General features: G+C 41.8%; 1 protein-coding gene across 2 annotated transcripts in view; it reads left to right on the top strand.

Moving 5' to 3' along the window:
* The window catches only part of ADAM22 (ADAM metallopeptidase domain 22), a 1243161-nt gene that overhangs the window by 1053845 nt on the left and 165548 nt on the right, over positions 1–23768 (top strand). For both annotated transcript variants that reach the window (XM_078663588.1, XM_078663589.1), the window contains one exon: positions 2567–2735. In XM_078663588.1, coding sequence (XP_078519714.1) covers positions 2567–2735 — 169 coding nt within the window. The remainder of the gene's footprint in view (positions 1–2566; positions 2736–23768) is intronic.

Raw genomic sequence — 23768 nt, 5'->3', positions numbered from 1 at the left:
ATACATTCACCCCAGTACAGAGATCTGGGCCTAAATCTATTGTTTCTTTGCTCAACATGCCGTTCCAGTTTGAACCGAGCCATATGCAAATCAGTCTTGACCCTGTGCCTCATGGGAACAGTCCAGCCTGAACTGCCAAACCAGGTCCTCCCTGGACTGGAAACAAGCATCCTCAAACCGGTTTCGGGGTTTCACCCCTCTTCAGCCAGGATAGCTTGATTCCAGTGGCATGGAGAGCACGGGACCCACGTCTGGGCATACCCTTCCCACTCGGGGTGACAAATGCCAAAACAACAGTTGATGGACAGAATGCAGAACAATGTCATACATTCACCCCAGTACAGAGATCTGGGCCTAAATCCATTGTTTTTTTCTCACCAGGCCATTCCAGTTTGAAGCCAGCCATATGCAAATCAGTCTTGACCCTGTGCCTCATGGGAACAGTCCAGCCCAAACTGCCAAGCCAGGTCCTCCCTGGACTGGAAACAAGCATCCTAAGACCAGTTTTAGGGGTTTCACCCCTCTTCAGCCAGGATAGCTTGATTCCAGTGGCATGGAGAGCACAGGACCCACATCTGGGCATACCCTTTCCATTCGGGATGACGAATGCAAAAACAACAGTTGATGGACAGAATGCAGAACAATGTCATACATTCACCCCAGTACAGAGATCTGCGCCTAAATCCATCATTTGTTTGCTCACCATGCCGTTCCAGTTTGAACCCAGCCATATGCAAATTAGACTTGACCCTGTGCCTCATAGGAACAGTCCAGCCCGAACTGCCAAGCCAGGTCCTCCTTGGACTGGAAACAAGCATCCGAGGACCGGTTCCGGGGTTTCACCCCTCTTCAGCCAGGATAGCTTGATTCCAGTGTCTTGGAGAGCACGGGACCCACGTCTGGGCATACCCTTCCCACTCGGGGTGACAAATGCAAAAACAACAGTTGATGGACAGAATTGAGAACAATGTCATACATTCACCCAGTACAGAGATCTGGGCCTAAATCCATAGTTTATTTGCTCACCATGCCGTTCCAGTGTGAACCCAGCCATATGCAAATCAGTCTTGACCCTGTGCCTCATGGGAACAGTCCAGCCTGAACTGCCAAACCAGGTCCTCCCTGAACTGGAAACAAGCATCCTAGGACCAGTTTCGGGGTTTCACCCCTCTTCAGCCAGGATAGCTGGATTCCAGTGGCATGGAGAGCACGGGACCCACGTCTGGGCATACCCTTCCCACTCGGGGTGACAAATGCCAAAACAACAGTTGATGGACAGAATGCAGCACAATGTCATACATTCACCCCAGTACAGAGATCTGGGCCTAAATCCATTGTTTTTTTGCTCACCAGGCCATTCGAGTTTGAAGCCAGCCATATGCAAATCAGTCTTGACCCTGTTTATAAACTGAGGTGGCATGGTGAGCCAAAGAACAATGGATTTAACCCAGATCCCTTGACTGGGGCTGAATGTATGATTCATTCAGCATTCCATCCATTGTTTATTTGAGTCTTGCCCATTGGCCTGACTTTGTGGTAGCTCCCACTACATTCTTCTCCGCCGCAGCAATTCTTGTTCAGCTGGACCTCCAAGCAACGATATCTGGCTAGTGGAGCCCCTGTAGGCTACAGCCTGCAGCTTAGTCCTGCAGGAGATTTTCGACATTCCAAAAAAGTGACAAAGTCTGAACGTAAATTCCTCATTGCAACTCTGTCCAGCGGCTCCCCAACAATGACACGTCCTCCTCGGAGCCCGACGGCTGCGTTGCCCTGCTGAACTTTACCTTCTCAAGAATTTTTCCTTGAAATTTCTTCCAAATCCAAAAGTAAACAAAGATTAGGGCCAGTCCACTTTGTATAAGTGAACCACTTTCATTCTCAGTTGACTTTAACTTTTCTCTTTGCCCTGGTCTCAGGCGACTAGATATCAGCCGTTGGCACTTTGACCTTTTAGAAGCAATTTTGCACTTAAAACCTTACAAATTTATAACTCTAATTTTACTGAATGGATTTATTTTGTTGTGATGTCATTTTATTTATTACAAATTTCACTATTTTTCTAAATTAGTATGGGATTTTTATTGTGTTGTATTTTCATTTTATTACTGTTTATGACAGAATAATTACTTAACACAGTGCCTCTAAGTTAACCTTAACTTCTTTTGTGCCAAGCTATCAGAGGGTTAAGCACCAGTTAATTCAGTGACCTTTGTGGTTCACTCTCACAGGGATTGTGGTTGTTGCTTGAGGAGCATCTTCACCCCTCAATCAGAAACCCGATTTCCAAATATATTATAGATCTATTTTCGTCAATTAAGGGCACTAATGTAAATAATAGTTGTGGATAAGAAGGCTGGGGGAATACATACAAAGATTTTGTAAATGTGTATCACAAAAAGTATACATAATTGATTGCATTGTGTATCCATTTTTATTAACGAAATGCCTGATATCCTCTATTTTATATGGATGTATAATTCATTGTCTTTATTGCGTAGATGCCAGAAGCAAAGACAGACTTGGCAAATAAATCATACAAATCCCAGGCAATTTTTTGTCTTTATAGTGGTGGGCATGTAAAACTAGATGAAGAGACGGATATGGGTTACGTTGAAGATGGAACACCATGTGGCGCAAACATGATGTGCCTGGAACACAGATGCCTCTCATTTGATGCCTTCAATTTCTCTACCTGCCCTGGAACAACTGATACCACTATTTGTTCAGGGCATGGGGTAAGTTTTCCTTTCCTCTATTTAGTGTCCCTTAACATGTACTTGATGTTTAAACTATTCGGATATCAGACACTAGTGTAGTGCTTCCTATCCTTTTCCCTCTTTCAATTAAAATGAGGTCCACAGGATAGGATACCCTTGGAACGTGACTCAAAGTGCTGCAGCCCATTTTCCTTACTGGAGAACCTCGCCTGTGCCGGATCGATGAATAATAATGTGCTGCGAACAACGTGTGGCATGTCCCTTTGTTATGTAGTCCATGAACTGCTCTGTATTTCTCCTACATAAGTATAGACAGAATGTATTCAATGCCTAACTGCTTGCCCAGAAATTAAAAAAAAGCTCATGTTCCGTTCCTAAGGAGAAAATAAATTAATATGGGGGAGGAGAGTGAGAGCCTGGTCCACCAGACACACCTGGATTTCACACCTCACATCAGTCACACATAACAGACTCTCAACAGGTATGCAACCTGGAAAGGATTGACCATGGTCTTTGCTTGTTAGTTCCTAGTTTGCTTACATGCTTACACCCTTAGGCTACCAATCTTCTAGTGTCTACTCATTAATGACCTATCACTTAAACAGCAATCACATGTTAGTGGTCATTTTCAATAATGTGCCTTCCATAAGTGCAAACTATTTGAAGATGTCAGTCTGTGGGCTGTTCATATGCAGATCCATCTGTGATAGAGGACAGCAGAACACAAAGTCTCTCCTATTCTCTGAAATGTAAAAGTGAAGGATCATTTGGGAAATGCTCAGCTGTCCACTGACTTTCACTATAGGGTAAACTGGCAGATGTGGGTAGCATATCATACAGATTTCCTGGTGAGGATCTATTCTACTTGCTACCAGTTAACAGAGGCAGTGTGGGTACAGAGTTCTGCACAGTGATTATCTATAGCTTGCACCTGACTATTTAAGATATTATTACTGGAATATTTCTAAAGAGTTATTAAATATCATAGTAAGAATACTTCAAAGTGGTTGTGGAGGATGGTTACAGAGATTCCCGCCTCTCCGTAACCGAGGTAATCCAGGCCCCACCCACCCACAGCGTGAACTCTCAGTAGTGAGTGTGATGGCGTTTGCAGGTGTACACGGAACGCTGTGAGTAAGAATTCCTAAGGCAGCGCCGGCAAGAATCCTCATTGAAACGACTTTATGAGGGGAAAGGCACAAATAGATTGTGCCGCAGCGTGAAAAGAAAAGCTGCAATTTAAGACGGCGCCCTGGGAGGCAGCGAGACGCCGCAGGGGAAAGCAGAGGAGGGCTTTTTTCTCCAGCAGCTGAGGCGCCGGTTTGTACCAGGGTGAGACATCGCTCAGCGTGCGTCCTCGGTTAAAGTGCCCGGTAAGAGCCTGCGAGGCAATGAGTATTTGGCCTTAATTCTATTGTGCTGTGCCATACGGAATTTTTGGCAGGCAAGGTTTACTCATTTGAATGACAGCAGCTGACCGCGAGGAGACTAAAAGATATTAAAAGAATTGGTTGAATTTGGCTATCTGTCTAGGAATGCTGGGACGGCAGAGGAAGGACGCAGAGGAGATAATGGGTGTAGGTAGCTGGTGAACTTTGCCGCTTAATTTTTTGTGCAAGAATTCTGAAATTTTTTTACATTTTGAAGCACTGAGAAGCGATTATAGGGAGAGTTTCAGTGAGGATTTCAGGAAGCCTCTTGCTTTGGCTGTGGCTGTGCCTGGGGAAGGAGAGCTGTAAGTGAGTGAGCTGGACAAGAAGCGTCAGGATGGCATTCACTGTATTGTGGAAAAGTCTGTTGAGGGAGTAGTTTACCACGTGGTGAATCCGTTGGCACACAGCAAATCTTCTGCAGTCAGCGGAAGAATCCGTGTTTGAGAGCCTTATAAATTGGGATTAACATCGGAAGACATCAAAAGCAGGCAAGCACTGTGCCCAGGGTAGAGGCAGCCGCTGGAATGAAAGGGGGCCTCTTCCACAGTAAAAACCCCTGTGTCTGCAAACCAATCCGAAGTAAGCTCTGGGACAGAGAGCTCGACGGAGGATCATATGGGGTTGCCTCCAGTGATACTCCCCTTGCACGATCTATCGCCATCTCAAGAGGAAAATACCACCCCAGTAGCCAAAAGTCGCGTGGAGATCCCTAAGGGTTCAATCAATGAGCAACTGGGAGCGCAACATTTCCCCTGTTTTTAAAAAAAATCAACCAGCCTCTTGCAACCCAGGGTCCAGTGTTAACCAGCTCGGCCTCCCCGGCAGCCCCCCAAGATGATGTAAGTCTCAATCTCTTCGAGGGATTGCACAACACTCCACCCCATGTGGCTACGCAAATGGGTATGTCTCCCTCTGGAAAATCTTCTGCTATTTCTTTAGTAACACCATTAGCTCGAGCCGATCTAGTGGAAGGAATTTCTGTGTTCACACCCTTAAATCAAGACGCCACAGACCACACACCTGCTCAGCAGCCCTTTATCAAATCAGATTTAACTATGGTAAATGCCACAAGACAGCAGGATGCAGAGTCTGGGCAGATTTGGCAAGATATATTGGGAGCGGCAGTAGAGAATGGTGGGGATCCAACAAGACATAGTAAGGAAAGCTGCCCTGAGAAGTCCGCAGTTCCTTCCTCCGGTGCCAGTGCGCAACAGATGGAAGTAAAAGATCTATTGAATCTAATACTGGAGGAAATTAGAGAAATTAAAACATCCCAGGCGCTAGAGACTGCTACTATACATTTAAGACTGGAGAAAATCGAGGCATCAATTGCGGGTTTCCCTATCAGGCTCGACGAAGCAGAATCTAGGATTGCTCACCTGGAGGAGTAGATGAGCTCCACTATGCGGGAAGTCAATGAGGTGACTGCAGATAAGATCGCCCTGGAGTATAAAATAGAGGATTTGTAGAACTACTCAAGCAGGTCTAATCTTCGGATAGTAGGAGTCCCTGAGGGGAGCGAAGGGACTAATTGTCTCCGTTGGGTGGAAACTTTTATTAGACAAAAGGTGCTCCCCGGCCAGATGGGGGATCTCTCGCTTACAAGAGCTCACCGAGTTCCAGCCCACCCCTTTCCAAACTGAGACATCTAATTGTCGTATTTTTTCAGATATGTCAGTCGGGGCGACACAAAGGCGGAAAGAATTTGTTAAATAGTTATTGTTATTCAAAGCTCAGGTGGCCCAAGCATCCATGGCGCAGCAGTCTAAACTCAAGGTGCTGGTTAAAGGGAAATTTCACTTGTTTACACGGGTAGTAGAATCCCAAGATTGTCTGAAAGAAATCTCTGTGATGAGATGAGTTTCTTTGTGATGCTTGATTGTTGTGGGAAAAATGTATCTGTCTGTGGGTCTGGGTGGGGCCCGTCACTGAGGGTGTAGGGTCAAGGCACCCCATTAAGAGAAAGGGGAAAATGTGGCTTGCTGGATCAGAGCAGACCACATTAGGGAAGAGGGGAGAGTTAGATGCGTGTGAAAGCATTTGTAAAATGAGCAGTAGCAGGATTTGGATTGAAAAAGGGGTCAGGAGTATGCGAAGTATTGATGTAATTAGTAAGGCTATAGATATAGGATCATAAATGTCAAGTAGGTGCAGTATTCTTTCGCTTAACGTGAATGGGATCTTGAACAAACAAAAATATGGAGCTGATTTTCACCCCAAGTACTATTTCTACAGGAGACACATTTAAAAACAAATTCTCCTAGAATATTCCTCCCAAGATGGTACTCACATGCAAATTTTGGTTCTGCAGGACGGGCTAAGAGAGGAGTTGCGATATATTTCTGCAGGGGTCTCCCATGGGAGTTTGGCCAAGTGAAGAGAGATCCCCAAAGGAGATGGATATGGGTTGAGGCTAAATTAAATGGCATGAGATTGCATTTTAGCAACTACTATGGCTCCATTGTGGATGACACCACTGCCCTATGTAGAATTAGTGAGCTACTAAGGGGGTCCCTGGCAAAATAATTAAAGAGGTGATTTTATCTTCATTCAGGACTTAAAGAAAGATACCTCAAACAAAAATAAAAAAGTGCTTAAACCCACAACTAAAAAGGTGATCGAGGTTTTAAGACATGAACATATTTTGATGGATCCCTGGCGCGTTGCCAGTCCATCGAGATTGGAATTTTCATGCTATTCGAATCAATTCCATACAGCTTCTCAAATTGATTTTTTTTTTAATATCACAAACCCTTGGTTGTACTACCTCTGATATAAACATCAATCCATTTTCTGACCATTCCCTAATTAAACTTAATATAGAAATAGGGGTAAGCAGGAGGCCAAGATCCAAGTGGCAGGTGGATCGACTCCTCCTGCAGGACCAGCAATGGGTGGCTGACACAAAACATTGGATTGTGGGATTTTTCAAGATCAATGAGAACACAGCAGAATGTTTCTCAGTTTGGGGGGTAATAAGGCTGCCCTTTGCGGGCGAATGATTGCACTATCCGCATCACAAGTCAAATTGAGGAAAGATAACATTTGGAAACTTCAGCAGGCAGTAGTAGTAGCAACAAAATAAATTTAGATATGTACAGTCTGCAGGGATAGGGACGCCAAAGCAAAGCTAGATAGGGCCAAAAAACGAGTTAAAGGAGTTTGTTTACTTTGGAAGAGATTGCCAGCTCCAGAACATATCTACAGCAAGTATATGAGGAGACTCAGATAGTTGGCAAGATTCTCGTTGGTAGTATCAAAACTAAACAGGAGGCAGCCACCATCATGGAAATTATTGACCCCAAAACTAGATTGTCTTTAACAGGTAAAGAGGAGATAGCTCAAGTCTTTCTTGACCATTACTTTCAGTTATACGCCACTAGATATGAAGAGCGACTCAAATTGACAACTATTTTGATGGGGTAAAGCTCCCCATTCTTTCAGGGCCTATGGTGTAACAGCTCTTGCTAGACATATCTGAAGAATACATTGTGAATGTAATAAAATCTATTTCAGGAGCAAAAGCCTGCGGAGCTGATGGTCTTCCAATTGAATTTTATAAAACCTTTTGGAGAGAGCTGACCCTTTTTTTGGTAAACCTTTTTAATAATATCACTCAGGAAGGCTATGTCCCCACTAGTTTTAGGGAATCCATTTTGGTTAGTTTTGTCAAAAAGGGGAAAAATGGCAAAGACATTAATTTGTATAGGCCTATTAGTCTTCCTAATGCGGATTTTAAAATATTAATGAAAATTTGGGCACAACATTTTACTCCCATTGCCCAGGAGTTAATTTACTGTGATCAAACTGGGTTTGTAGCGGGAAGGTCCATGTCTTCTAATACAGGGTTTTTAATTCAAGCCCTTGACTATGTGACAAAAAATAAAATACCTACTTTTACTACCATGGTCGATTCCGAAAAGGCATTCGACCTGGTTAACTGGGACCCACTGTTTTTTGGTTTAAGTAAATTCGGCATCCCGGTTCAAGTCTTAAATATGCTGAAAAATATTTGCCAAGGCGCTCTAGCTCGGGTGATAGTTAATGGAGACTTAATAGGGACTGTGGACATAAACCGCAGCACTAGACAAGGGTGTCTGATGTCACCCCTATTTTTAACTTTTTTCATCGAACTCCTAGCTGTGAAAATCCAGGGAAATCCCCTAATTAAAGCTCCAAGCGAAGGGATGTCTAAGTTAAAATTATTCGCGGACGATATAATTATGTATCTCGGCCCGGATAAACAGATCGTAGAAGAAGTTCCTTTAGAATTTAGTAAATTTGAACAAATAGGAGACTATAAAATAAACCAAAACAAAATGGAGATTTTAGTACTTAGGGGCCCATTATGATTGCGGATAATCCGCATCCTCCGGGCTGGCGTAAGCCACCGCCGGGCCGGAGGATGCGGATTATCCGCTGCGGACTGAAGAAATACCCCCCGTCAGATTAGGATGGCGGGGGGTATTTTTTCAGTCCGCAGCTTTTCCGCCGCGGTCGCCTTCCAACCGCGCCGGAAAAGCTCTAACATGTCTGGCGGTGTCTATCAGACACCGCCAGGCATATTAGGATGTCTGCGGTACTATGCCTTTCCACGGCGGCATTTCCGCCGTCGAAAGGCATACGGTCTTTTGTTTGGGGGCCCGTTGTGGGCTGCCAGGGTGAAGGGGGTGGGGGTTGCACATGGGGGGTACCTATGGTACCCCCCTGCCTTTGTGTGTACGAAGCGGCAGGCACCACACGGTGCCTGCCGCTTCGTGCATGCAAAGGTAAACATGCATTTTTTAACCTTGCGGCGGGTGCTGCTTGAAGCAGCATCCGCCGCAATGTTAAAGGTAGGGGATGTCACTGCCAGGGTGGCGGTCACATCCTAATTGCCATGGAGGGACCGCCGCTGCCCATGCGGACGGTCCCTCTTCCTCGTGGGTGGCGGACGGACGCAAGTCAGTCCGCCATCATAATAGGGCCCATAATACGGACTGCAACTTTTTACCCACTATCTTAAGAACCTAGGCCCTGAAAGAAGAGCCTATTAGATATTTGGGTATATATGTCTCAAGCCACATAGATCAATTATTTAACTTGAACTACCTAGCTGTGCAAAATAAAAATAAACCCCTATTGGACAAGTGGTCCCTTCTACCACTGACTTTGATCAGCGTAGCACTTTTGAAAATGTCAATTCTTCCACTTTTAATATTTTTGTTTGTTAATGTACCCTTAAAAATCAATGCTAAATATTTCAAGGAAATTGACTCAATGTTTAGGGAATATGTTTGGAATAAAATAGCGTCAAGGGTTAAACTGCCCATACTACAACTAGAGACAAATCAAGGGGGTCTAGCCTTACCAAATATCCGTACCTGCTATGAGGCAGCGTTACTAGTTCTTACAGCACGTCTATTGGAACCCAACGACCAGATGGACACATATTTTTTTGAAAGAATGATCGATGAGTCTGGCACACAAATTCCAGTTTTTCTAAAGACATCTAAACTACCTAAAAAGTCCCGTTATAAGACTGTTCGTAACTATTCTGATCGACTTCATTCCTTTTTTAAACAAGCGAACTCGTCTGGGTTTGCTTTTTAAAAATTGGAGGAATGTAGGGGGTTCGGCCTGCAAATTCATTCCAGTCGTCTTAGGAGATGGAAGGACATTGGCTTCGAAAATCTGGGCCATTTTTCTCATTGTAAATACAGTAATTTCCTGGGAAGGAGTACTAGGTAGAGCAGGGAACCGAATTAAGCCAGGGTTCTTGGAATATATGCAGATTATTAACTTTATTAAAAAACATAATCTCCTGCTAAGCGGGGTTCCAATTGCCCTGGTTAATGCTCTATATAAAGTTAAATTAAAGGGAGTAGGAAATTGGTACTCCTTAATTATGAAACAAAAGGTACTCCCCCTGGTTGATGAGACTACCTGTTCCTTCACTCATCAGGAATGGCAGGCTATAGCCAGGGTAGGAAGCAAGGCTCTGAGAGCAGCTCATTTTAAAAGGATGGCTTTCTTGTCATGGTGGCTGGCCTTTTACACTCCGAAAAGCTAAACAAATGTCATGCAGAAGTGGATAATAAATGCGTTCGATATCTCTCACATGGTGAGGGAGACTGGCTTCATATATTTTTTACTTGCCCGAATCTTGAAGCCTTCTGGAGAAACTTTTTTGTAGCAATGAGCCAGTCTATTAAAAAAAAGATTGATCCCAAGACAGAAGTGGCTCTCTTCGGGCTCTCTAAAGTTGGGCCAGATTTGACTAAAGCCGAAGAGACGTACATTTCAATCTGCTCTACAGTAGCACGCACATTAATTCTCCAAAATTGGAGGTCGGAAGAGATTCCTTCTTATCCTAAATGGATAAATAAAATGTCAAGAATAAGGAGATTTGAGGAAGTTTATGCTAAACGGGTTGGCGCATTAAAAAAGTTTGCTGTGATTTGGAAGTTTTTTGATAATTTGGCTGTATCGTTGGAATCTTAGCACTTTAGCACATTGCACATTAGAAAACTTTGCACTTTAAGCCCCTAACCGGGGGAAAAGACTGGGGGGTTGACGGAATTTGCGTAGTCGTGCTACGCAAAATTCGGCGAAACGGTAAGAAATCTCTGCGAACATGCAGAAATTCCGCGAACACGCCGAATTGCTTGTTCGCGAAGCCTTTTTCCTGTTCGTAATCGCTGTTTGCGTCCTCTGGGGGGAATATCTTGCGAACACGCACTTTGAGAACGCGAACAAGCAAAAAATTCTACGAGGAACACAAAATTACCCAAATTCCACGAGCGGAACGGAATTTACCGCCCAGGCCTAGGAAAGACAAGGAAAGAGAAGAAGAAAAAGTACTGTATTAATGCCAAGATTTCGCACATGAAAAAAAAAAGTTGTAGATAATCCAACTGACTTTTGTCGTAATCTTGATGATTATGTGGCACAGGACACTTTAGGGTATTTTAGGATGGAGAAGTTGCAATTGCTCTTTTGATATTGATGTAAATTTGATATTCCGGACTTTCTGTTTCGTTTTAAGGATGTGTCCATCTCTGTTTTAAGGATTTCAGATGTTACATTTATATATTGTGTATTTGGGTCAAAGTCGGATTGATGATGGTTGTTGATTTTTCTTTTGCTTTTGCTTTTCTCCTGACGACCAATCATTTGCTATTTTGTTCTCTGCTCTGCTCAGCAAAAATAAAAAAATAAAAAAAGAATACTTTAAGTGGCATGGATAAGTTGTGGGTTACGATACTCACAGATTTTTTCAATATCTCTAAATGCTTTGAGGGCCAACCCTCTAACATGAAGTGTCTAATAGAGTACCATTTTGATATTGGACATTACTTTAGTTCATCACCAAGTGGCACACCTAAGTGAAGTAGATAAACATCATCTTGACAACGGTAACCTCATGTATTGTTATTTCGGATCAATGACACAATAACTATTGTGTTGCCAAAATATTATGTCAAAAAATAGATCTAAAAAATATTGATTTTCTATACATATAATGGTAAGTACATAGATATTTAGATGTCGCTCCTCACTAATATCGAAAAAATATATTCAAAAATATTGTTTTAAATATATATGTAGTTTAAATAAATAAAACGTAAAAAATTTAACATATAACATTAATACATTGTAAATTAAATATTTTAAAATATGTATACATAAATATATAAATATTTACAAAATTAAACAAACACACACACACATATAAAAAGTGTGTATGTTTAAACACACATATATCATATAAAACGATTTAGAAAATATTAATTGCAACTTATATTATATTGTTATAATGGTTTTATTGTAAAAAATATAAAAAAAGAAGTTCCACTCAAAATATCTTAAAAATTACATACATTTATATATATATAAAATTAAATACAAAAACATATCAATAATTTATAATTACATTTTATTAAACAACTATTATTAAAAAATAAAACTCTGTAAATAATAAATAAACTATTCCTACTCCAATGTGTACAACAGTAGTGAAAGCGTTCAACTCAGGAGGGGTGCAATTTACTATTATGAGTACTATGAGTCTACAAGAAATTCCAAATCAATGTTGTCAACAGTTACCACACAGGAAGGAAATTTTGCACATTCTCCGTCCTCACATACATTAATAACAGTATTGACTTGAAACTCGTTATCATCTAGAGCGTCATTATCACAACAATCGTGTATACAATTCACCTTTCTAGGTATTGACCTACAAAATCTTGTAAAATGGCCTTTCTTGTTGCATTTCGAACAAGTTTTCCCTAAGGCTGGACAATTTTTACAATCCGCTAAATGTCCATCGCTTCCACATCTAAAACATAGTAATTTCGAATTTTTCTTTTCATACTTTTGATTCCTGAACTTATTGTCCACTTTAGATGAATATTCACTCCTTTGTGAATACTTTTTCCTTGACCTATCAGAATCTTTAGTTACATTAAAAACATCGCTTTTATCATTCCCTCTGATTTCCTTCACAAATTTCTCGGAATGTTCTATAGATTTTGCAATATCTATAGCATTGTTCAAAGACATATCAGACATAGTCCAAAGTCGTTCTTGCACCTTTTTGTTATTTGTTCTCATCAAAATTTGGTCCCTTAGAACCTCTTTCATAAGAAATGTGCTCAAAATAGCATGTAACAGGTAATGATCTTAAAGCTGAAACAAAATCTTCAACAGGTTCATCTGCTCGTTGTTTCCGCAAATAAAAAATAAACCTTTCCATAACAATATTCTTCTCCTTACCATATCGCAAACTCAGTTGCGAAGAAGCATACTCATACACATCAAGATTTCCTGGATTTACAAGGGCTGGTAAAGTCTTAAATTATTTTAAGGCAATTCCACTTAAACAGTGTTTCAATAACGACAATTTCCTGTCAGGCTCACATTCCTCCCGCTCCAACACCTCTACATAAGCCAGAAAAACAAGCTCCCATATTTCCCAAGCCATGGGAGGTTCTTCTGGAGACGACAAAAAGGATGGAGGAGGAATAATGCCAGACATGGTAATCCAGTAAAAGAGATAAGAACAATAATAAGGAGAAAAATGTTTTTGAAAGAAAGAAAGAAAATAAATAAAAAAAATAAAAAATATTCAGGTTTTATAATTGTAATACAATGAACTATGAGGCACGCCATTTTGAAGTGTGGATTTTTTAACCCCTTTTAACCCCTCCACCAAACTCTTCCCCCTCCTCATCTCTCCCCCTCCCCCTACCCCGCTGCCCCCTTGCTCATCCCCCACCCTTCCCAATAACGAAGCATTCGGACTTATGGTCCTGTAGATGTAGCTGACAATCCCCCGCTCACCCCCGCAAAACTACTCTTATGCACTCTGTCATTCATAAGAGGTAGGATTATTATACATCCTTCCTCTACTAGTATGACCTAACCGGAATATAATTTAGGTACCCACAGAGCCTCCTTCACCCTCTTTTTTTGTACCCTTTTTTTCCCCCTTCCCTGTTTTTAGAAAAAATTTCAACCTTGTGATAAGCACACAAAAAATAAAGAACATTCATAGTACCATCTTTCTGATTTCTGCCCCCATGTTAGTGCTTACTCAGTTGCTCTAGTAATCTTACTCAGAAACTCCTTACCTTGCCCCACATTGGAAAAAAAATGAGTTCTCTCCCTATAAATAATCTTCAATTTTGCAGGGTTAAGAAGGAACACTTGGGCACCCTTAGCCTGTAATGGGGTTATTAACTGTCGTAATTGCCATCTGTTATCAACCGTATACTTGCAAAAATCAGGGGTTACAAAAAACTCAAACCCAGGGCCAGGCCGTTTCTTGTTAGGTCTAGCAAGCTTAAATACCTCTTCCCGGGCCAAAAAGCTGTTGAAAGAAATTAGCAGAGCCATGGGTCCATCTAAATTTCTTTCTCTTGCCTTCTCCATCACTTGCCCAGGAGCCCCTTTCAAATTAAATGGGAAGCGATGCGCCCTCTCGACCTCCCTGTCCCAATCCCACTTTGTTAATTCTGGAAAGGCGTCCTTAAAGAGATTAACTATGAATTTGCGTGGATCTTGACCTTCTTTTCCTTCAGGAATTTGAAGGACCCTCAAATTGTTCCGACGAGCCCTGTTTTCAAAATCCGCTAACTTCCAGAGGGTATCCTCCTTTAACCCTTGTAGAGCTTCTGTAGTTCCTTTTTGATGTTCAACTGCGTCTACCAAGCTAGAGATACGAGTCTCCGCCTCGTTGAACCTGTTAGCTGTATTGGCTTGTGATTTAGCAAGCCTTCGAACTGAGTTTTGGAGTTTGCGACACATATTCTGGACTCTGTGGCTCTCCTCCCTGGTCTCATCACGCAATGAAATTATCGATTCATATATCAATGCTAGCAAAATCTCATTATGCCCCTGATCAGTAGCCTCCTCTATAACTGTCTCAGTTCTGATATGATCCGAGGCTTCAATGTTTAATTCTCGTACAGTAGAGGGGCTATCTTCTGTATTATCAATGGAATCATCTTGGCATAAGCTACTAGCCGGGCTCCCACCTTCCAAACTCATTTGCAAAGCATAGTGCGATACCAGATCTTCACAAGACGAGGGAATGAACGCTTCGGACATAGAGTAAAAGTCTCCGGACTCTCCATCCAGTTGAGTCTGTTCCTGCCCCTGTTCCTTTCCTCCAATGGCGCCAAGGTTGGTGACAATATCATCACCCTCCGTCAGTGCAGCAAGAGTTAGAGTCTTTACACCGCCCCCCTTGGCTCTCTCTTTTCCTGTTGCTGCTGCCGCTGCGGCTGCTGCTGCTGTGAAGATAGACGGGATCACCACATTCTTATCCGTGCCTCCCATAGTTGAACCGGCATTAGCCCCTACTTGTGTGCGGTCTTTCACTGTCTCCACTGGTGTTTTGGGCTGAGTTTTTTTACCCGTGGCGGATTTAGCCCCTTCTTTAGGAGCTCCGTTTCCCCTTGATCTTCTGCAGCTTTCTGCTTCCCCCTTGTACCCTTAGGCGCCATATCTTCACCGTTCAAGGCAATTTGAACACTTCAGTCTTATATTCAATGCTTTTATTATATTAGCAGTTAGCAATTAGTAGCAGAAGCAAAGTAGTCCCAATGCTCTCACTCGATAAGTAGTTTAATTATTATTTATTGCCTTTCCTTTACCTTACAGTGGCACGATTCTCTGTGCGCTGTATTCGCCACTTCCCGACTCTCCTGCCAACACGTGAGCAATCCCTCACTCGGTTTTCAGCGTCTTCCAGGTTACCACTCGAGCAGCCTCGCTCCCATCACCACCCGAGGCAACAAGAGACCAAAGCGGAACACCGCAGCTCAGCCACTGCCACACCACTGCCAATCAATTTTCCACCGAAGATTCCGCTGTTCCTATCCTCCTACCACACGGCAACACACAGATCTTCAATACAGGACTGTCTGCCTTCAAAACGCTGCCGAGTGTGAGTGTTTCGGCGTCTTTCGGTATCTTGGGCTTTCTTCTCCCACTGCTCCTGACTCCTTGCTCCGCCTTAGCCTCTGAGCCTCTGCTCCTATCCTCCGTCAACACGGCAGCACACCGAGCTTCAAAGCAGAGACAGCCTGCCTTCAAAAACGCTGCTGAGTATTAATGTCTCGGCGTCTTCGGTGTCTCCAACTTTTTTTCCCTCCGCTGCTCGTCACTTCTTACTCCGCCTCAGCCTCTGCTCCGAACTCCCTGCTCCACAGGTGTAAAAGATCAGGGGCCCAGGGTGGAGCGCCGTGACCCCGCCACCACCTACTACCGGCGTTATTCTTTAAGCGAACACCATCTGCCGCTTTTCGCAAAGCACTATAATGCCGGTATACTGCCAAGAACTCTCCCGGTCCGGTCCTCCCAAACAGCTTGCAGGGGCGCGAGGAGTGGTCAGCTTACACGTCCACTCGCGCGGACGCCATCTTGCTTAAAAAAAAAACACCCTTCAAAATGGTAGACAAATGGATAAGAGATGTTATATGGTGTTTAGAACGTTAAATGGGCCAACTCTTATGGAAATACTAGTTGAGCGGTATGTCTATGAATAGAGATCTTCGAATATGCTCGCTAAATGTCTCTGGGTTGAATAATTTTAATAAAAGAAGAAGAGTAGCGGCCGAGTTGCGCCATGTTGCCGCAGATGTGGTTTGCTTACAAGAAACCCATCTTCCATGGAATAAACATCAAGTATTAGCTGAATTGGGATTTAGTATTTTAGTTTCCTCACAGCAATCCGTTATGACGCGGGGGGTAGCTATCTTAGCTCAAAAAGATTTGGTTGCGATACGCCGGAAAGCAACAGACACAAATGGAAGGTGGGCGATGGTTGAGTGTGTGGGACAACATGGCAATTTCACAATATGCAATATTTATGGCTCTAATACTGATGATTCTGGGGTGTTGGATCGAGTACACGATGAACTGGCAACATGGGCCACCCCCCTGATTATTTGTGGGGATATGAACATTAGTTTAACAAAATATGAAATTGATGGGGGATGAAGATTTATAAAGGTAGGAAGCCGCAGGTGTGCAGGGCTCTCCTTAATTTGTTAAAGGATTATGGATTGGTGGATGTTTGGAGTGCCCTGTTTCCAGCGGACCCTGGCTTTACTTATTATTCCTATCCCCACCAGGAAAAGGTTAGATTGGACTATTTTTTTGTGGAAGTACCTCATCTATCTGAGGTAAAGATGTATAGGTATCCCAACATTTCGTCCGATCATACACCTATTGTTCTTTCAGTTCGAGGGTGGGGGTCTCCGGTTGCACCAAGGAAATTCACTTTTGATCGAAAATTATGCTATAATGAAGAATTTATAGTTTATATGAAGAAGTGGATAGGAGAATTTCTTAAAACTAATATAAATTCGGCCTCAGTTAATATTGTTTGGGACACATTTAAGGCCTGTTTTAGGGGAGAGGTTTTAAGCTTTGGGCTTGCTCGGCAAAAAAAGTTAAAAACAGAGATGAAGAAGCTATATAGGGGACTGCAATTGGCAGAGGAGGTTTTAACGAGAGGAATAGCTGCCCAGGGAGATGTGAAAGTATTAGAGGCAGAGGCGGCAAAACAAAGAGTAAAGATACTGAGTATATGGGATAACGAAAATGCCAGGAAGTACTTGGCGCATCGCAAGATCTGCCATGAGTATGGTGAAGCCATTGGACGACCCTTGGCATTGAAATTACGTATGAAGAAGGCTAGTCGGAATATACCTGCTATGAAAGATAAAACAGGGTTCTAAAAACGGGGCCTCAAAATATATTGACAATTTTTCATGACTTCTACTCAGAATTGTATAAAACAGAACAAATCAATGCGGAGGAACTTGATCTGACTTCTTTAGGATCAATTGTTAAATTAGACCCATTAATGGTTGATTTACTGGAGGCCCCGCTAACAAAGGAGGAGGTAGCTTTTTCTGTTAAAACTTTGGCAATGGGTAAAGCAGCAGGGCCCGATCAATTACCAGGGGAGATATATAAGTTTTTTTTTGAGGAACTTAAAGAACTGATGTTAGCTACATTTAGGGCTGCCCAAAAAGGAACACCACCGAAATCATGGGAAGAAGCCATTATTGTTGTTTTTAGCAAGAAAGGAAAGGAGATGGACCAACCGGGTTCTTATCGCCCTATATCACTGTTAAACTGTGATGGAAAGATCTATTCCAAAATCCTAGCAAATCAGATATCAAAAGTCATTACCTCATTAGTATCTGAAGATCAACATGGATTTATTCCAGGGAGAGGAACAGTAGCACATATCAATAAAGTTATTACTTTGTTTGATATAGCAGAGGTAAAGAAATGCCTCCTAGGGCTGATATTACTTGATGCTGAAAAAGCATTTGATCGTGTAGAATGGAATTATCTATGGATGCTGATGGAGAACATGGGGTTTCCAAATAAGTTTATGATAGCAGTACAAACGCTTTATGTGGCACCGAATGCTAGGATTGCGGCAATGGGTATGACTTCTGATGTAGTGCAGATAACTAGAGGAACGAGGCAGGGATGTCCCTGCTCGCCTCTTTTATTCGCGCTATATATAAATCCTTTTATTGGTATGTTAAAAAGCAGTGAGGCGATTAAACCTTTTTTTGTCCACGGTATCCCTCATACAGTGTTTGCCTTTGCAGATGATATTGCAGTGACTACAGAAGACCCGGCTACTGGAGTGAGAGAAATTGAACGGTTAGCTAAGATTTTTGGCCAACTGTCTGGCTACAAGTTAAATGCAGCAAAGACACAGTTAGTGTGTTCTCTAGCAGTGAAGGTTGATGATCCCAGAGTAGTTATGGAAGCAACTTACTTGGGGGTCAAGATAAGGGCAGCTATGGAGGAGGTAGTCTCAGCCAACTGGGTTTCGCTATATAGAAATATAGCGGAATCTTTAGAGAAGTGGGGGAGGCTACATTTTACCTTAATTGGGAGAACTAATATACTGAAAATGAATATACTACCAAGGGTTTTATACCTTTTTAGATCTATACCACTAGAGATATTGCCGGCCCAAATACAAAACTACAGGCATTGTGTGCTAGATTTATATGGAATCCTGGTAAACCACGGAGAGCTATGCGGCTTATGACGCTACCAAAAGATAGAGGGGGACAATCGCTCCCTGACTTTCTATTGTATTATTATGCCTGCTTTTTGCAAAAGATGTATATTTTACTGATGGGAGGTGAAGAGGGAAGCAATGCAATAACATCGAGTCTAAATATCTCGACGTATCACTTGACCCTGGGAATAACAGCAAATCGGAGTCTCTTTAGGGAGATAGAATGGAGCTACTACAAAAAAACGAAATTTAAGACGGTAGCAGCAGTTAGCAAAGTTTGGAAGAAAGTACGCAAAATAATTGGTCTTGGAAATATAACGTATTATACCGCAATAAATGCGAAAAAACTGCTCCCGACTATTTGCCAAGACAGTGTGGTGAAGTCTTGGCAGGTCAAAGGGATTGAGACGCTAGGGGATCTGTATGATCAAATTGATAATCTTAAGCAGTTTTCTTCATTGACACAGGTCTATGGTATACCTCAAACACAGTTTTTCAAATTTTTGCAAATTAGGGATTATTTAGTTAAAAAGCATATCAAATTAATATCGAACCCTTTGATGGAGGCTCTAAAGGCTCATAGTAGAATTGGCGGATTATATAAAATCCTAAATTCAAGTAAGAAGGAGGACCTGGAAAAACATATGGTATACTGGGTGGAAACCCTTGGGGAGAACGAAATAGATATAGCAATAGAGGAAGCAATTGGAAGAGCAAGGGAAGCACTTATGTCAGCAAATTTACAAGTACAATACTATAAAACTGTCTTTAGGTTATACTATACGCCGGCACGAATGAAGAAATGGGGTATTAAGTATGATGGTAAATGTTTTCGATGTGCTTCACCCGAAGCAGATATAGATCACATTTTTTATACTTGCGATAAACTGCTTCCCTTTATACAAGCTATGGAAAATATTTTATCAGATGTGTTAGAAACACCTGTTCGGATAACCATTGCATTGATGTTGCTAGGGATGGGTCAAGAGGTTTCCAAGGGGGGCAGCTTATACAAGTTCAGATACTTTTTGTTTGTAGCAATGGCTGTAGCTCGTTTATGTATAGCTGGTGACTGGCTTTGCCGGGAACCTTCAAGATTGGAGGTGTGGAGGGCCAAGTTATACAGAATTGCAAGTTTGGAATTTAGTCTATATTCATTGAAGGGGGCAAAAAACCGCAAATTGGGTCTTATGATCTGGGAACAATTTTTGACTCATCTGAATAATTAATGATGATTTATTTTGTTTTTGTAATACAAAGATTGATGTATATGGAATAATAACTGTAGTAGTAATGCAGTAATGCACTATACCAGCTACACTATTGTTTAATTAATGTTAAAAAGACCTACAGTTATGTCTTTTTAGGGCTAATTTTTTTCTTTTTTTTGATGGGGAAGTTTCATGATATGACCCAGTGTGATAGGCGGATTAAATAATATATGATTACTGTGTAAAAACCATATAAGGAAAGTATATATTGCTAAATGTCTACCATGTTTTGGAAGTGTGGAACTAAAATAAAAAAATAATTTAAAAAAAAAAAACTATGAGGCACGCGGTGTGCGTGTCACCGATGTAATAATTACCCCAAAATCCATAGTGTGAGGCACGCGGTGTGCGTGTCACCGATGTAAATATCCAAAACAAAATTCCCTTGTTGTAATGGAAATGTAATGAGAAGGAAATGTCCTCGAAATAAAACAATGCGAGAAGCGTTGCTAGGGAACCAAAGACATCAAAGAAAATGGCGCCCACGTCGCATGATGACGAAGTAGAACGTAGCACGTTGCGTGATGACAAAGCAAGACGTCAATACATCAGCTTACAAGAAAGCCTGCTTATCCAGGATTCCAGCATTCCAGATCGGAGTGAAGTGCAAGTCACAAGTACACAGTGACACAATGGAACTTCTATCTCCTTGAAAAAAAATGCCATCGAAGCGGTAAGACTACTTCCTCAAATTTACAGCAAAAGCAAAAATACTCAAAGGTAGATTAATCCTTCACAACACCAAATTTAATCCTTAAATAGTCAATCCGCAATCCTTATAGGCGTTTCACTGCTACATCCAGTAAGCAAAAGAAATGTAGAAAAGGGGATAAAATCCTCTTCTTCGCAGAAAGAGATAGCGGAAAACGAATCCTGCCCATCACCAGTGTAGGAAGATCCAATGATGCAAAGGAAGCACAAATTAAGTGACGTGGTTTATTTATGCGTCTGCTCTCGATGAAGTCCAGACAGTTAATGCCGCCCTCCCTCACAACAGCACAACAGCAAGGTTCCACCATATTTAAAACACAACACATTCCCCAACATTCCCACTCGACACGAGCCAGTCACGAGCTGTGACAAAACAACCTCGCTCGTGACAGGCCGCATCGCATAAGCAGTTCCCAACATTACTGACATTTATAATGCATTTTAAATAGGCGCAATGGTTTACAATGCGTTGCACCACATGAGCACCTGTGCAAAACGTTAGTAAATGTACCCCTCAATGTGAAGCCTGAAGAGACGTGGAGAAAGAACGGAGCCTTGAGCACTCCTTGCTTAAGAGATGCTTGAACATCTGGTGTTGGTGTTTGAGAGACGAGGCAAACATTTCAGGTGGATTTTAAGGAGGATGGAGTGGTTGACAGTATCAAAGTCCACTGACAGTTATAGAAGAGTGATTAAACACGAGTCACCTCTTTTTAAAACTTACTTTTATTGAGTTTAATAAAAGTAGATATAGAGCATATAAATCATGTGTTTACAGCATATAACACACACATCGGAAAATCTGAACTCTGTATTACAAAGAAGACGATTCACCATTATCTACCATTACTATTTTCCTTTCTGATAACGCGCATTAAAACAATCTTTAAAGAAGGTTGATCTCCATGGCAGGTTCAGCTGGCAGCAGCCATAAAATTGCTAGAAATAGACGTTCAAAACCTGCACAACTTAAACATTCCTGTAACTGCATGGAAAAGATCTGTGAATACACAGGTCAAGAAAATATCCTACGAAAGAGACCTGGAACACTTACACCATCAACCCAACCTCGCATCACTGGACACTTCCTACATAGAGGGAAAACCACAGCCTTACTTTGAGCAAGCACTGAAGCCGGAATCATGAGACTTCTTGCACTGCCCATCTCAGACTTTAACCAAGCCTGGGCCCGGAAGGACAATTCATCCGCATGTCGACTTTGTAGTTACCATCGTGAATCCAGGCTCCATCTGCTGCGCTGCTGCCCAAAGTTAGCTAGCGAGTGGCACCAACTGGTACTTCCCATCTGCAGGTCTCACTGACTTGTACGATGCAGAGAAGCCTCAGACTTGTGTTTCTTTGCTAAAACAGCTCAAACAGTCGCGCGGCAAGGGAAATTTACAGAATCAATCCGGGCCGCACTGACACAGAAAATCGAGTGACAAAAAGAAACCAGCCAGCTAGCAAGCGAGAGAGACTTTGACAAAACTCCCCTCTAAGTTTTATACACCTGTACTTTACTGCCTGTTTGGATATCTGTTTTTAATGTTTTAACTCTCTTCTAGTTTGTAGCAACTTGTGGGGGTTTTTAACTTTTTCACTTTTTATAGAATATTGGAATGATAGTATATTGTAACGATTTTAAGTACGTAAACAATAAAGCTTAATACAATACTATTTTCCACATGGCGATCTTGGTGCTGTGAAAAAGCTCTCGCTTTAATGGAAGATCATCAAATAGGTTGTTATGTCAAATGAACTGTTCAGCTGAGTCATTACTCAGCTGTTCTTGCCTTTTTCAGGGAGCGGAGGACTAGGCTTAGGTCCAAAAGTGTTGGTATTTACATCTTCCCTGTCTATCCCTGCTCTCATTAAAAACTGAGGACTTTTCCAATATTTAAACAGTGAAGAACCCTTCCCAATATCAAAGAGGAGGTTAGCAATTTTATTAATTAGAAAGCCTAAGAGTAGCTTAGGTCTTTAAGTACAGATAAATTAAAAGGGTCAAGGAAAGGAAATAAAACCTTAAGGTAGATTTTGGCAACTGTAACCAATTGGAGTTTTGTGTCCGTTGTGAAGATCCTACATCCTTAGTTGAGATACTGACAGATAAATCAATTTTAATGATCTTCTTCTCAAACAGTTAGAAATGATGATTACCTGTGAAGGAGAGTTATTTAAAATCTGCCTTTAAACCTAAAAAGGTTTTTAGAGTGTTTTTTTTATTTTGAGAAAATTATATTTTATCACAAAAATTACTCTTTTATATTTTTTTCTGTTTTATGAGAAGGTAGCTCAGAGTTTCTGGAGAGTGAAGCTGGTAGGAATTGGAAATGTCTACTAGCTTTCCATGCTGCCTGTGCGTGGCTCTCCCCCCTCAGTGGCTCATCACTGGTGTTGCTCTGCTGGTGTATAGAGAAACTGTGATGCTTTGGTTTCTGCTGCATTGTTTTGGCCACAGTAGACATTATCACTTGAGGTCACCTAATGGCCACTAAGGATAATGGGATGTATCGTACCCAGGAGTCCCAAATGTCCACTAGCAATTCCGTACCATTCCAAACATCGTGTGGAGACACACGGCATCTGTAAGGTTGCATGTATTTCAACAGTGATATTTTTTGTATTTTCTCTTTCCTCCCTTTTCTTATAGAAATAAATATTCCAGTCTAGATTTTTCTTTGGGAAAACTACTTTCTCGTTACACAGCAGCAATCTCTTCCAGAAAAATAGGTAAATAAACAGGACTGATTACAATCAAAGAGATGGCTGCCCTATATACTTCAATTAATGGCTCATAAGGAGTCCAAAGATTTCAGTTCCGCAGTTTTGAGCTCACTACATTTCAAGGCCGCACCACATAATTAACAGAACAAGAGATAGAAAAATATAACTTTTTATTTTCTTTTTCAAAATATACAGGACTGACCTACTGCTATTAATCACAAATTTGCGTGTTACACTCACTGCTCATTTGCAGCATTGCTGGATTTTCGCTTGTTTTTGCCTCATTTGTTTCCCCAAATTGTCCACACTTGTTGACCTGTGGTTTTTGGAAGGTTTTTTTGGGGCCTCTAGTTTT

The sequence above is a fragment of the Lissotriton helveticus genome, chromosome 10 (genome assembly GCF_964261635.1).
Source record: "Lissotriton helveticus chromosome 10, aLisHel1.1, whole genome shotgun sequence".
Classification (NCBI taxonomy): domain Eukaryota; kingdom Metazoa; phylum Chordata; class Amphibia; order Caudata; family Salamandridae; genus Lissotriton; species Lissotriton helveticus.
This window is presented reverse-complemented; position numbering and strand designations above follow the sequence as displayed.